This window comes from Martes martes, assembly GCF_963455335.1.
Source record: "Martes martes genome assembly, chromosome: 5".
Taxonomy (NCBI): domain Eukaryota; kingdom Metazoa; phylum Chordata; class Mammalia; order Carnivora; family Mustelidae; genus Martes; species Martes martes.
In genome coordinates this window covers 97,835,047-97,849,867 of record NC_137892.1, presented here as the reverse complement: position 1 = coordinate 97,849,867, position 14,821 = coordinate 97,835,047, and the positions used below count along the sequence as shown (strand labels likewise).

Sequence of the window (14,821 nt, the reverse complement as noted above, 5' to 3'; positions counted from 1 at the left end):
TGATTTATTATTTCTTGTTTACATTCATAAATTATTCTAATTTGCAGTGTCTGTCCTTCCTAGAACACGAATGTCTTTTTTTCTGTAAATCCTCCTTAATCCCATATATAGGAAAAGATTCAAAGAGAATTTTCTAAGTTAGAAGATCCTTTCTTTTAACAATAAATGAAGTGGTATAAGGAGAACAAAAGAACTTGCACTAAATTGAAATAGCTTCTTTACACAAATAAAGTAAGGACATTTTCTCCTTAATAGAGAAAAATGAATGCAATTGTTTTCTTAATAGACAACATGAAAGCTGTTTATGAACAGGTTTCCAGTAATGGTACGGCCTCTAATTTCTCCTTCATTTCAACAGAGACTTCATAAAGACAATTCAGCTTTTTAGTTTTAGATCATAATCCAAGGTCACATGATGGCTACATTGAGCCTATTTGAATTATTTTTTAAGGAAAACTCAAGGCCATCCTCAATTGCTCACTTATTCAATACTAATGATAGTAAAAACTAAGTACAGTAATAATAACACCTATTATTATGACCCTTAATTAGTAGCAGTTACTATATACCCAGTACTCTTCTAAGTACTTTAATTTCTGTAATCTTTTGTAACTCTTTATTTCTATAACATTTTTTTAAATGTTTATTTATTTGAGAGAAGGAGAGGGAGAGGAGAATGAGAGTGCAAGCTGGGGGAGGGGCTGAGGGAGGAACGAGAAGGAAAGAGAGAGAGAGAGAGAGAATCTCAGGCAGACTCCAAGCTGAGCACAGAGCCCCACATAGGACTCAATCCCAGGACCCTGAAATCATGACCTGAGCTGAAATCAAGAATCAGATGTTTAACTGATTGAGCCATCAAGGCGTCCCTCTATTCCACTTCTTTAAGCTTTCCTACTTTTTTTTTTTTTTTGAGATTTTATTTTTTTAAGTCATCTCTTTACCCAATGTGGGTCTCAAACTCAGAACCCTGAGATCAAAAGTTGCATGCTCCAGTGACTGAACCGGCCAAGTGCCCCTAAGCTTTCCTACTTTACATCTTGTCTGTCCCTTACTGAGCTTTCCATGATGTCTCTCTTTTTCCTTTCATTCTGATTTTGTTTTCATGTCTGTGATAGTTTATTTGTTACGCTTTCTTTATTTCTTAGTTTTGTGAACTGGCATTTCATCTCCCCATCACATCTTTGAGATATTTTGTTTCTACTTTGTTGTTTTCAAAGGTAAAGGACAGTGCTCCTTGTGTTTTTAAAACACTTGCTTAAATGTTACCCTCCGTTCCATGGCTTCTATTTTTCTCTGGGGCCGGAGGGGGAGGGCAGAGGCTAGTTTTTCATGTGGTCTTTTTTTCTTATAGAAACTTTGTGTTAATGTGTACTGTGTTCCTTTTTTTTAGAAAACTTACTTGTTCCTGGAAAATTACTTTCCCCCCCCGGACAAGCTCTTCACCATGGACTTATTTTGGCAGAGATGTTTGTCACAGTTCTAGGCTTGTTAATTTCAACAAAGAAAAGGCTTTGGTCCTTTCTGCTGCCTCAGGTTAAACCCGATTTATGAAAACATGGCCTAGCTACTTAATTCTTTGAGTTCTGTAGCTCTCCCTCTTCTTCTCTGAAACAAAACATTTCCATCAGGGGTTTATTTAGCCCTCCCAGACCACCTCAGCTCCTATATCCATAGTTGTATACACAGAATAGGTTTTATACCCTACATGGTCAGGCCCTGTATTCTTCCTGGTTATTTCTGAGATCTGCTGTCCCTTGGGCCCTTTTGCACCTGACATTGCTCTGCTTGGCCTTTTGTCCCCACTTGTTTCCAGATGACCCTGCTCATCAGCTTTTGGAATACATACACATATTTGGTGACTATGTATTATTCCGGCCTTTTTGTTTTTAAGGATCGAGTTTGTTCTATATTATTTTTAGCATTCCCTTTGTCTTTTAAAAAGAGTCCTGGGGCACCTGGGTGGCTCAGTGGGTTAAGCCTCTGCCTTCGGCTTGGGTCGTGATCCCAGGGTCCTGGGATCGAGGCCCGAGTTGGGCTCTCTGCTCAGCGGGGAGCCTGCTTACCCCTCTCTCTCTGCCTGCCTCTCTGCCTACTTGTGATCTCTGTCTGTCAAATAAATAAATAAATAAAATCTTTAAAAAGAGTCTTAGATTGAGGTATAATTTACATTATACCAAAGTCTCCCCTGTAAATATACAGCTTAGTAATATTGAGTGGATTTATACAGTTGTACAACAATTAACAAACTAGTTTTCAGAACTTTGCATTGCCCTACAAGTTACTTTGTGATTGTTTGCAGTCAACCCCTTACTGTTTCTTTGAAGATTTAATTGCTGAAATGGAAGTCCTTTATTGACATGGCTATGATCATTCCAAAAGTTATCTGTGTTTTATTTTCATTACTAATAAATCTAAGGGGGAAATGGAAGTTTAATATAGTAGAAGACTAATAATAATGTACCACTATTTCTTGGCATCTGTTCTGCTCTCTGATTTTTGTAATAGATTTCTCTGTAGCTTCTCAGGGAATTTTCTTATCAGAGAGTGAGATTTGGGTGGAAACAGTTGAAGCACTGGGGTCTGTCAGGACATACTGATGTTAATTGTTGCCGTGATTTTGTTGGCGTGAAATGATTTTCCCCTTCTGCTGTAAATCTCTGGAAGGAGCATGAAACCAATTGAAAGTTCTGTAAAGAAGAAGTCCACCTATATTAGAGGTCCTGGATTATTTCAAACAAGCTAATATAATTTTGAAAGTAAATTTTACACTTTTTCTTAAAACAATTTTGCTACATTCAAAACTTAGTGTGACAAGTCACAAAAACTGGCTATTTATTCTGGTTGTGATCTCTTATATCTCACCTGACCTCTAGATAAATCACTTAATCTTCATTAACCCCAGTTTCCTGAAATTTCCACAATAATTTATCTTCCTTTTAGTAAAATGTTGTGCTCTCTTGGTAGGAGAAGATGCCTCAATGGCGGGTTTGATACATTAAAGCACTTGAGTGGATATAGTCAAATTGTAACTGTTTCAAGCATTTCTAGAGATAAGCAAAGATGAAGCAAGCCAAGGAAATGGTGCCATTCTCCTTCTCTAAAAACTCCTAGCTAAAAAGAACAGCATCAGGGGGAGATTGGCAAATCTTGGAACCGTTAACTTATATATGCAGTTATCATTTACTGAGTGTTTTCTATGTGCCAGACACAATGTTTAGCATTGTATATATATTTTTCTTGTAGAACAACATTTTAATATTCATATACACATTGTGGTAGCTGACATTTTCCTTTTTATAGATAAGGAGACTGAGATTTAGACAGATTGGCTACGAAATGGCTTGGAAATGGTAGAACCGGTACTCAAATCCAGATCTGGCTGACTTCATATCCAGGCTCTTAAACATTCTCACATTTATGCTATATGGTTTGGACCTCCCTACATTTAAAAATAGGAAATTTGGATATGTTCTATGTTTCTTCATGGAAAACATGGCATAAATTCAAGATGTTTTCATCATTACTATCATTTCTATACTTCCTGGAATGTGTATGAATACACTGTTTTCAAGGATTGCCCCATGACTGTCTATTTGTAATATTAAGTTTATCAAATTTTGCAGTATTAATCATTTTAATAGCATTTAAGAACAGTTTCTTCTGAGCTTTGTTTCTAGCACTGCCCCCTTTTTCTTAGTACTGTAAAGCATGCCTAAAGAAAAAATAGTTTTGGGGCACCTGGATTGCTCAGTCAGTTAAGTGTCTGCCTTCAACTCAGGTCATGATCCCAGGATCCTGGAATCAAGCTGCAGGTTGGGCTTCCCGGCTTAGCAGGGAATCTGCTTCTCCTCCCAGCTTGTGCTTTCTCTCTCTCTCTCTGTCTGTCTCTCAAATAGGTAAATTTTTTTAAAAGATTTTATTTATTTATTTGATAGACAGAGATCACAAGCAGGCAGAGAGGCAGGCAGAGAGAGGGGGGAGGCAGGCTTCCTGCTGAGCAGAGAGCCCGACGTGGGGCTCGATCCTAGGACCCTGGGATCATGACCTGAGCTGAAGGCAGAGGCTTGAACCCACTGAGCCACCCAGGTGCCCCAATAAATTTTTTTAAAGAAAGATTATTTTCATTTAGCCAATACCTTTTACAGGAGGTGTAATTAGTAAATATATGTAATCAGAAATCTATTTTTTTACCTTCTTGCATAAGAAGAAATAAAAATTTATGGAAAATTATATAAAGTAAAATATTGAAAGCAATTTCAGTAAAAAATAATAATACCACAAAAATGGAGATATACCAGCTCACTGCAGATTATGGATTTAATTAGATTTATCATTAAACAGAATTTTAAATAAAAATAAGCATGCATTTTGAGAAAAAAATATTGGATGTAGTTGAACTACTGTGCTTTGAATCAAGTCCAAAATCTTTCTCTAAATATCTATTGTTATATTCTTCTGATAGTGATTTGAAAATCAGTGTCTCAGTTGAAAAACCGGAGATAAAGAATCTGCTGTAGTACTGGTCTTACTCCTTTTAGGTCACATTCCCTAGGAAAACTTCTGTGATTCTCGCTCCTTGTCTGTCTGTCTGTCTCTCTCTTCCCTCTTCCTCCCACTCCTCCACCCACATATCCATACATGTTTATGTACATACATATCAGGAAAACCTACCTGACTCTACATACATATTTATCACAATTTCAAAAGAAAATCTTCTATTAATTGGAGTATAACACACAAACATATCTTAAGCAATAGTTCAATGAATGTTCATAAACCGAATGCGTAGATGTCACCATGACCTCCATCAACAAATAGAACATTAGCAGCACTCTAGATCTCCCCACCTACCTTCTTGAATTTTTATTACTATTCTAACAGTGAGTAACATAGGTTAGCTTCATCTGTTTCTGAATTCCTTGTAAATAGAATCAAACAAAATGTATTCTTTTGTATATGTCTTGTTTCATTGTGAGATTTCTCCACATTGTTATAATACTCATTTATTTTAACTGATGTGTTATTTGTTATTGTATGAATATGGGACATTTATTTATCTATGCTACTCTTGATACACACTTGGGTTGTTTTAGTAGGGTGTATTTTGAATAATCTGCTATGAAAACTCTTATATATACATTTGAGGTATATATATGGATATTTTTATATTGGGTCTACGTCTAAGAGTAGAAATCCTGAGTCATAGGGAATGTATTGGTCATTTTAGTTATAAATTTACCACAGTGGTTGAACCAAGTTACATCCTCATCACCCATGTGTGAGAGTTCCAAATCCTGGCAGTGTATTATCAATGTGTTTAGTTTTGGTATTCTTGTAGGTCTATAATGTTATCACATTATTACTTCAAATTGCATTACCCTGATAATGAATGACCTACAGAATGTTTTTGTATGCTTATTGGGAATTTGCATAATCTCTTTTGTGAAGTGCCCATTCAGGTTTTTTGTTTTGTTTTGTTTTTTTCCCCCATTTTCAGCTGGGTTTGTCCTTCTTCCTCACTAATTTGTATTCTAGGTATTAGTCCTTTTTGGTATGATCTGGCAAAAATATCTTCTCCCATTCTGTAGTTTGCCTTTTATAATCTTCTAGTGGTGTTTTTGAGGAACAGTTATTAATTTTAATATAGTTCATTTCATCAATCTGTTTTTATGGTTGGTATCTTGTGTCATGTTTAAGAATTCTATACCTAATGAAAAGTCATGCAGGTATTTTCTTATGTTAACTTTTAGAAAGCTTATTTTATTTTTGTACCTTTTATATTTATATCAAAAATCCATCTGGAATAGATTTGGTGGTGGGGAAGGTAGAGGGTCAGTTTTGACTTTTTTCCACATGAATATCCTACTGACCTTGCATTATTGATGGAAAAGACCTACCCTTTCTCCACTCTCCAATGTCTCATGTGTCGTAAATCGAGTGATGTCTAAGTTGTGTGTAGGTTTATTTATGGATTATTTTGGTCCTTTGTTTTTTGTGTTGTTTTTTTTTTTTTTGTTTATCCTTATACCAATATTATACTGTCTAAATTTCTGTAACTTTTTAATCTGTGGTGTATCTTTTTTAACATTGTCTTGAATGTCCTTGACTTTTCGTTTCTATATAAATTTTAGAATCAGCCTGTTAATATCAAGAGCAACATATTCTTTTATATAAGGATGAGATTTGTATTGAATTACATTGAACCTGTACATCAAATTGAGAAGAATTATTTTTTCACAGTATATTTTAGACAAACATTTGCAAATATATTCCAGCCATTATAAAGAGAACAAAATAACAGGATCATGATGTGTTTAGTCAGGGAATACAATGGTTGTGGTTGTTTAATATTGGAAATTCAGTTAGTAATTCACCATAACAGAACTAAAAAGGTATCACATAAACTTCTCATGGATGCAGAAAAAAACAAAAACAAAAAACCTTTGATCAACTTAAAATGCCATTCATGATAAAAGCTCTTAGCAAATTAGAAATAAAAAGGAAATTATTGTCCTAAAGAGAGCTTGACAACTACTTCACTGAGTCTGAGGTTGGAACAAGGTTGTGCTGTACCACATTTTCCTGAAGATCCTGGCCCAGAATAAGGAAATTAACTCAGAATTATTACTTCCCAGCTGCCTTCTATAGAGTGGGTGTTCCAATGACAAGAAGTGGAAGCTGTCAGTCTGGAAACTGGCACAGTGTCATTTCTAGAATGGTCTCTGAGTTGAAGTAGTGACAGAATCACTCATTCAAGAGAAAGGGGCATAGATTTCACCTCTCGATGGGAAGACTGACAGAGAATTTATCACCACTATTCTTAACTAGAAGCTAGTTAATTTTTATAATAAAACTTGAGCTCTAGCTTGGTTAGGATAAACATAGGCTCTAGCTTCATTGAATATAAAATAATTAGTCATTGAGTTTCTTTCTTGGGGTCTTCCTAAGCTGTGTTCTACTGTTTTTCAGCATTGATGTTGCTATGGAAAATGTTGTAACATGATTCATTCTTTTCCTACTTACAGCCAAAATGGGTTTTGTTTATTTATTTTGATCTTTTTCTCTTGGCTGCATTGCACATAGATAAATATCTGTCTTTATTATAAGAGAAATATGGTCCTCAGATGTGTTTCACATGTGTGATTTTACCTTCTTTAATATATATCCATGTGTACTGAATATATATTCAAGCTTTTGGATGCATATCAAGATATGTATTTATGTGTATATGTAATTTGTGTGTATACACACATACACACACACACAAAGATTTATATCTGTAAACTTTTTTTAAAAAGATTTATTTATTAGAGAGAGAGCACAGAAGGGAGGAGCAGAGAGAGAAGGAGAGAGAGAATCTCAAGCAAACTCCCGACTGAGTGAGGAGCCCAGCACAGGTCTTTATCTCACAACCCTGAGATCATGACCTGAGCCAAAGTCAAGATTCAGATGCTTAACTGACTGAGCCACCCAGACACCTCTGTCTCCCAACTTTTAACCTCTCTTTTATGTTTCCATTATTTTGCTAATTTTCTCAAGTCTCCTCCTCCTGTGTTTTCCACAAGTCTATTTCTTGGTTCTTGTAATGTGACCATCTTTGGTTTTATTTCTCCTTAAGCTCATGTATCTATTCCTTGAGTTCTTATAGAGATTCCATTTTGTTTATTTGATTTGTCGATCATTTTTACTTGCTTTGGATATATATATTCTTAAACTTGTAATATTCTTTTCCTCCTTATCCATCAGTATACCTTCAGATATTTCATGTTGCTACTGCTCTGGTAGTTCTCCCTTTCTTCTTCCTCCTCCTCCTTTTCCATTGGTACTTCTCTTGAATGGGTGTGATGGAGGTCTCTTTACTGACAGAGAAGGAATAGTCAGCTGGCAGTTTGTACTGTGATCTCATAGCTTTACATTTTTTCCTCATTTTCTTTCTACCTAAAGTAGTGAACTTGTTCTGGACTAGTAGCCAAACCTCCTGGCTCCTAAGAATGTTAAGCATGTCTAATTTAGGACATGATCCTTTAGTTCAGTACTGTAGATCCATATAATTTCTGTTACACCTTACATTAACAAGAACTTACTCTGTAAAGATGATATATCGGAATGCTCAATAAAACTTACATCTTCTCTGGGTCTTGTATTGCCATTCCAAGCAACAAGGCATGGGGTTTACTCCTTAGGATGAACCTTCTATTTTGGGAAACCCATGCTGTGTCCACCCTGCCTCTCCCTCACAATGATTCCTTATGGGGTTTCAGGTATATTCAATTTTTACTTTTGTTGATATCTTGAATTGATTTCAAAAGGAAAAGAGGAATAAAGTTCTAAACTTCAAAATACACAGCTTGTGGTTAGTATACAGCATTTGTATATACCAGAAGGTTGATTTGCAGTATTTGAGCATATGAACCTGACATTTTAAAACTATTTTCAGGGATGCCTGGGTGGCTCAGTTGATTAAGCATATGCCTTCGGCTCAGGTCATGATCCCGGGGTCCTCAGATCTGGCCCCACATCGGGCTCTCTGCTCAGTGGGGAGCCTGCTTCTCCCTCTCCCTCTGCCTGCTGTTCTGCCTGCTCATGTTCACTTGCTCTCTTTCTCTGTCAAATAACAAATAAACAAAATCTTTAAAAAAATGATTTTAATGTTATTTAAATATAAATTTTACAAGTCACTTTTGTTAGGAAATACCACATAACTAATTTCTATTAAATATTTTGATTTAAATGTTTTCACTTATTGCTTTCTTTCTTCTTAAATTTATTCTAACATCTTGATTCCTCTTCCTTTTCAGATGCAACAACTGTTCCATGAGAATTATGAACATAATCGGAAGGGTTATATCCAAGACCTTCACAATAGCAAAATCCATGCAGCCATAACACTTCACCCCAACAAAAGGCCTGCCTACCAATACAGGCTTCATAATTATATGCTCAGTCGCAAGATTTCTGAACTCCGCTACCGCACCATCCAGCTCCACCGGGAGAGTGCTTTGATGGGCAAGCTCAGTAACAGTGAGGTGAGTAAAGAGGACCAGCAGCTGGGAGTGATGCCTTCTTTCAACCACTTCCAGCCCCGGGAGAGAGATGAAGTGATAGAATGGGAGTTCCTGACGGGCAAACTCCTTTACTCAGCATCTGAGAACCAGCCTCCTCGACAGAACATCAACAGCATCCTAAGAACAGCCCTGGACGACACGGTCCTGCAGGTGATGGAGATGATCAATGAAAATGCCAAGAGTAGGGGACGGCTCATTGACTTCAAGGAAATTCAATATGGCTACCGCAGGGTTGATCCCATGCATGGGGTAGAGTACATTTTGGATTTACTCCTCTTATATAAAAGACACAAGGGGAGGAAACTAACTGTGCCAGTGAGACGTCATGCTTATCTTCAGCAGTTGTTCAGCAGGCCTTTCTTTAGAGAAACCGAAGAGCTAGACGTCAACAGTCTTGTGGAGAGTATTAACAGTGACACTCAGTCATTCTCCTTTATATCTAATTCTTTAAAGATACTATCTTCTTTTCAAGGTCCCAAAGAAATGGGAGGGCACAATGAAAAGAAAATACACATTCTTGTTCCTCTCGTTGGAAGGTATGACATTTTCTTAAGGTTCATGGACAACTTTGAAAAAACTTGTCTTATTCCAAAGCAGAATGTAAAGCTGGTCATCACCCTTTTCAGTAGGGATTCTGGCCAAGATTCCAACAAGCATATCGAGCTGATAAAAGAATATCAGAACAACTACCCTAAAGCAGAAATTACCTTGATCCCCATGAAGGGAGAGTTTTCCAGAGGTCTCGGTCTTGAAATGGCTTCTTCCCAGTTTGACAATGACACTTTGCTGCTATTTTGTGATGTTGACTTGATCTTCAGAGGAGACTTTCTCCAACGGTGTAGAGATAATACAATTCAGGGACAACAGGTATACTACCCCATCATCTTTAGCCAGTATGACCCAAAGGTAACCAATGGAGGAAATCCTCCCACTGATGATGACTTTGTCTTCTCAAAGAAGACTGGATTTTGGAGAGACTATGGATATGGAATTACCTGTATTTATAAAAGTGATCTTCTGGGTGCAGGTGGATTTGATACCTCAATACAAGGCTGGGGACTGGAAGATGTCGATCTCTACAATAAAGTCATTCTATCTGGCTTAAGGCCTTTCAGAAGTCAAGAAGTGGGAGTGGTGCATATTTTCCATCCAGTTCATTGTGACCCTAACTTGGATCCTAAGCAGTATAAGATGTGCTTAGGATCTAAGGCAAGTACTTTTGCATCCACCATGCAACTGGCTGAACTCTGGTTGGAAAAACATTTGGGTGTCAGGTACAATCGAACTCTCTCCTGACAGTCCAGGCAACACATATTGCCTTTTTCAAGGGGAGTTTACCTCATTGTTGGTTGTTGTTATTTTTATTTTATTATTGTTATTTTTATTATTATAATTATTATTGTTATAATTTTATTTTGTTATCCTGGTCTTAAACTACTCTTGGTTGTCTTCCAAAGGGTGTTTGTTGACCTCAAGCAAGAAAAGTCTGCAGTTCACTGATATTTCAGATTTCTACTGAAGTCAATTCTCTATTACTTTTATATATCTTTATTTGAGATTGAGTTAAATTGTGGCAATCAAATGACTTTTGAAGCTCATTCCACATGAGAGACAGCTTAGAAGAATGTTCTCTTGGGGCTTAAAGATGCAATATCGACTTTTATTTTGTTTGTTAAATTCAATGTGATACAAATATTTACTGGTGAAAGGTACCACAAAAGTGCTTTATGCTTCCTATGGGGAAGGGACTCTGTAACATAAACTTGAGTTTTGTAATTTATACAAGGACTTAAATATATAGACAATAATTTTCTTCATCTTTAGAATTTTTAAAGTAAATGAACACTTATGATTGTATGTTTATTTTTTAAAAAAAAAGTTTTAAAAATTGAGGAGTTTTGTTCCACAAGCAACCGGTACTGGCTACCCTGGTCTTCTGACAATTATGTACTCCTCACAACTGTCTGCTATAAATGCGAATGAACTTTATTTTCTCAAGGAAATATGATTTAATTAAATATTCATGTACATTTTAGAAGCTTTATGAAACGATGTCCTTCATTTGCTGGCAAGAAGATAAAATATGACAGAACCTGGTTATTTATAATAAAACACAGGTATAACAGTAATCTTTTCCAAAAACCCTGAAGAGGTTGTGTTGTTTCCTTTCAGTCATACCTGATGTATTTCTTAGCAGTCATACTCACCAAATGTGCTTGCTACATAGACTGGAAAAGTTAATAAGGGATTATGGGCATACTGTTTGTATTATTATGCTTTAAATCCTGGCCTTTCACAACTGATTAAAATGAGTGGTTTCTTTATTCAATAATTTACATTCCAGGAGAAGCATTCTTCCTCAATCTCTTCAGCTTTGTGATCAAACTGAAGCAAGAACAGGTCGGAAACTGCCTTTAATTTGGGTTAAGTTGGGTTTTCACAAAATGTAGCAGATTGTACATACTGTTCTGCACTTTGGTTTTCTTTTTTCACACAATAGGACTAAAATTTGCTTCAAATTTTATTTGGAAGTTGTTGTAAATTGCTACCATTATTTGGAACTGATTGCCAGGAAATCATATAGCATTTGCCTACATGATGGTTTTATACAGGGTATAAAATGTCCTCCTTTAGTGAGGACATTTGGGGAGCCTCAAAAAAAAAAAAAAGAAAACATCGCTTAATGTTGTGACAAATGTGATGGCACTCTCCTTGACTATAACATATAATCTTAATAATGTCAAACTCATTAGAAAGGAATTGATGGCACTTTTAGACATTACAAATCTTGACAGGGCCAACAATTCAGAATTGATCTCTGCTCTAATATTTTCTTGGCCTTCATAAACCTTTGCTTTTTTCCTACATCATGTGGCTTACCTCTCTTAACAGTTTTTTTCTCTCCCTGAACAGTAAATATATTAACATGCAGTAAAGATAGTCATTTGGGAAGAGCTACTGCAAACTAATAATTATTAATGATTCCATTAACGATGAAAAGAAATCAGGGGCTGCTCTTTCCTTTAACTTATGACAGCTGAAAAACAGCCCAAGTCTTGAGGCAACCACCCGGGGATGAAGTGGCATTCTCTGTAATACTTGTGAAATTATACTAATGAAACAAGGAAATGCAGAAAGCTCCTCTGAACTTAATTACTTACCTGCATACTGTCCTAAAATTAACATAAGTTCATTTAAGTTGTATTTTGTAATTTTGTATTAAGCTTTCCTATCATTTTTTTTCAGGCACTGCAATATTTCCTGACTGAAACTTTATTGGAATTATACTAGTGAAGTTAAGAGTGTTTTCCTATGTGTTCAGTGTCTATTATTTAAAATCCCTGTAAGGCTGAAGGGTAACACAATACGAATGCAACCTGAAGCCATCTAGATGTATGTTCCTGCCATTAGCTTATTTGGAAGCCTGTGGGTGTTCTGTTTAAGTGTTACTCCAGTAATAATTCCATCTTACTGATCCTGCTTCTGTCCGCTCACTACCATCCTGTGCATTTTACTTGCATTGTCCTTTTTTTTTTTAATATTTTATTTATTTATTTGACAGAGAGAGATCATAAGTAGGCAGAGAGGCAGGCAGAGAGAGAGGGGAGGAAGCAAGCTCCCCACCAAGCAGAGAGCCTGATGCGGGGCTCGATCTCAGGACCCTGAGATCATCACCTGAGCCGAAGGCAGAGGCTTAAACCACTGAGCCCTTGCATTGTCCTTTTAAATGTAATCCTCACAACAGCTCTCAGAATATTGATATTATTTTCTTCATTCCACAGACATGGAAACTGAGGCCATGAATGATGAAGTCACATGTCCCAAGTTCACACTCTTGGCATGAGATTTCAGTTAACTGTTATCCGAATTGGAAGCACCTGCCTTTCCACCCTAGCCTAAGGCCCCTCCGTTGTTGGGGTGTTGTAGAAGACAATGGGCAAAGGTCTAGCTGACCCCATGAACTTGTATGATTCACCATTCAGCTTACTTCTGCTGTATGCTTGTTCTGGGCCGTGCTCAGTTTGCTGATGTTTTGCTCAGTTAAAGCCTCTTCAGCCTTTTAATTTCAGTCTTCCATCCCTTTGCTAACAGTGTGTTGGGGAAAGGTTTCTTCTATCTGCTTGCTCACAAGTTGCTGGACATCTGCTAGCAGAAAATACACTCAGCATTCCTGATGTCAGCAGCAGCCTTTACCTTTGTGCTTTCAGCCTGCTGAGTACAGAAGCTATCCACAATTGCTTGACTGTTTATGTCATTTGACCCATACAGACTTGGCATAAAGCAACTTTGTCAGCGCTAAGAGATATTTCTGAATCTAAGAGTTGAAACCTTAGTTGCCTATAGTTGGACAACTATAGGAATAAAATACCTAAGTGTGTGGACCGATAGATAGTCCAACCGAGAGAATAAATGCTCACTGGAAAGGTAAACTGTAAAGTCCCACTGTTTTTAACAGAAGAAAGCTGGAGTCCATCTCCAATCAGCAGCCCCCATTTCTGGGCTGCTCTGGTTTCCTCTGGTTGCATTTTCAGATTTGGCCTGGGCACTTCCTTCTTCCAGGAGGAGGACCCAGAAGATGAGGATCCTTTCTAATGACTCAGATTGCCCAGATGAGAGGCTATCATGCCTTCAGGCCTGGGGAGCCCTCACGTGGCATTGCCTTGTCCTGGAGGCAAGTAAAATGTACCAAGCTGAGTCTCAAAGAGCAAGTAAAATAGTGATAGCTCTATCTTGGCCATGGGGATGAGATTTCTATAGGAGAAGGAAGGCATCCATGTGCTTGAATTCTGGGGCTGAGCTACCTTTCTTCCCTTATCACGTGCTGCTTTCTGAGTCGCAGCAAGTCTCCTGCAAGTCATGGAAACCTGTGTTCCTACCCTAGTGATATCCCTAAAAGGGGACTGCTCATCATCTGGGGACCGGTGCACTGGAGCTCTCATTTGTGCCTGTTTTTCGAGGGCACACGTCTTCAGGAAGTAGCCTGTGATTGTGGATATTATGAGGCAAATGGGAAACACAGTGTCCTAAGGGACAGTAAAGGTATCTGTTACCACTTAGTAGTGCTTGCTGACTTGTCTGCTTTCCCCATCTCTGCGTTTGTTAGCATCCTAATCATTGTCAAGCATACAGTGCGTGCTAAGTCCAGAAGCCTTCTAGATCGGAAGGTTCCGAGCAGCAGTAGCAGTAGAAGCAGGAACAGATGCCAGTGCAGCTCTGCCTCTGTGTGCCCCCCAGGCTCGCTCCAGCACCAGCTGCACTGCCGACCTTGTTTTGACAGATGGTGGGGATGATGACACTTCCTTCAGCCGAAATTCGTGCCCCCAGGTGGCGACAGAGTCACATCTGCAGCGAGCAGCAAACCACCTGGCGCTGGCATAGAGATGCCAGGATTTGCTGGTATAGTTGCCTTCAATTTGACATCCTGTTGTCTGTTTCACTCTTCCTTTCTCATGTCAGAAGCTGCCAAGGGCTGTGCCGTATGTAGAGTTCTGTTCCATGAGGGATTTTATTTCGCTCGAATTAAAGCGATCTATAGTAGTCTCTAGGTCAATTTAGAAAGCTGAGAGATTGAGTTTTTCTTCTCCATCATGCAGAGGTGTACATTTTTACTACTCTGTTACCAACTTCAGTCGTGATATGATCAGTTCTGATGGAATAGGTGAGTATAGGATTGGGAGGATAAAATACTACTTAAAATGGACCTATTATATAAAAAGAGAGTCTTCAACAGAAAAAAAAAATTTTTTTCTTTTTGC

The 14,821-nt window shown here is 37.6% G+C and overlaps 1 protein-coding gene across 1 annotated transcript in view; it reads left to right on the top strand.

Annotated features, from left to right (window-relative positions):
• The window catches only part of CHSY3 (chondroitin sulfate synthase 3), a gene marked incomplete at both ends in the record, with an annotated part of 282,593 nt that extends 272,232 nt beyond the window's left edge, over positions 1 to 10,361 (top strand). Inside the window, one exon of the mRNA XM_080804812.1 lies at positions 8,799 to 10,361. Coding sequence (XP_080660938.1) covers positions 8,799 to 10,361 — 1,563 coding nt within the window. The remainder of the gene's footprint in view (positions 1 to 8,798) is intronic.
• Between the last annotated feature and the right edge of the window lie 4,460 nt (positions 10,362 to 14,821).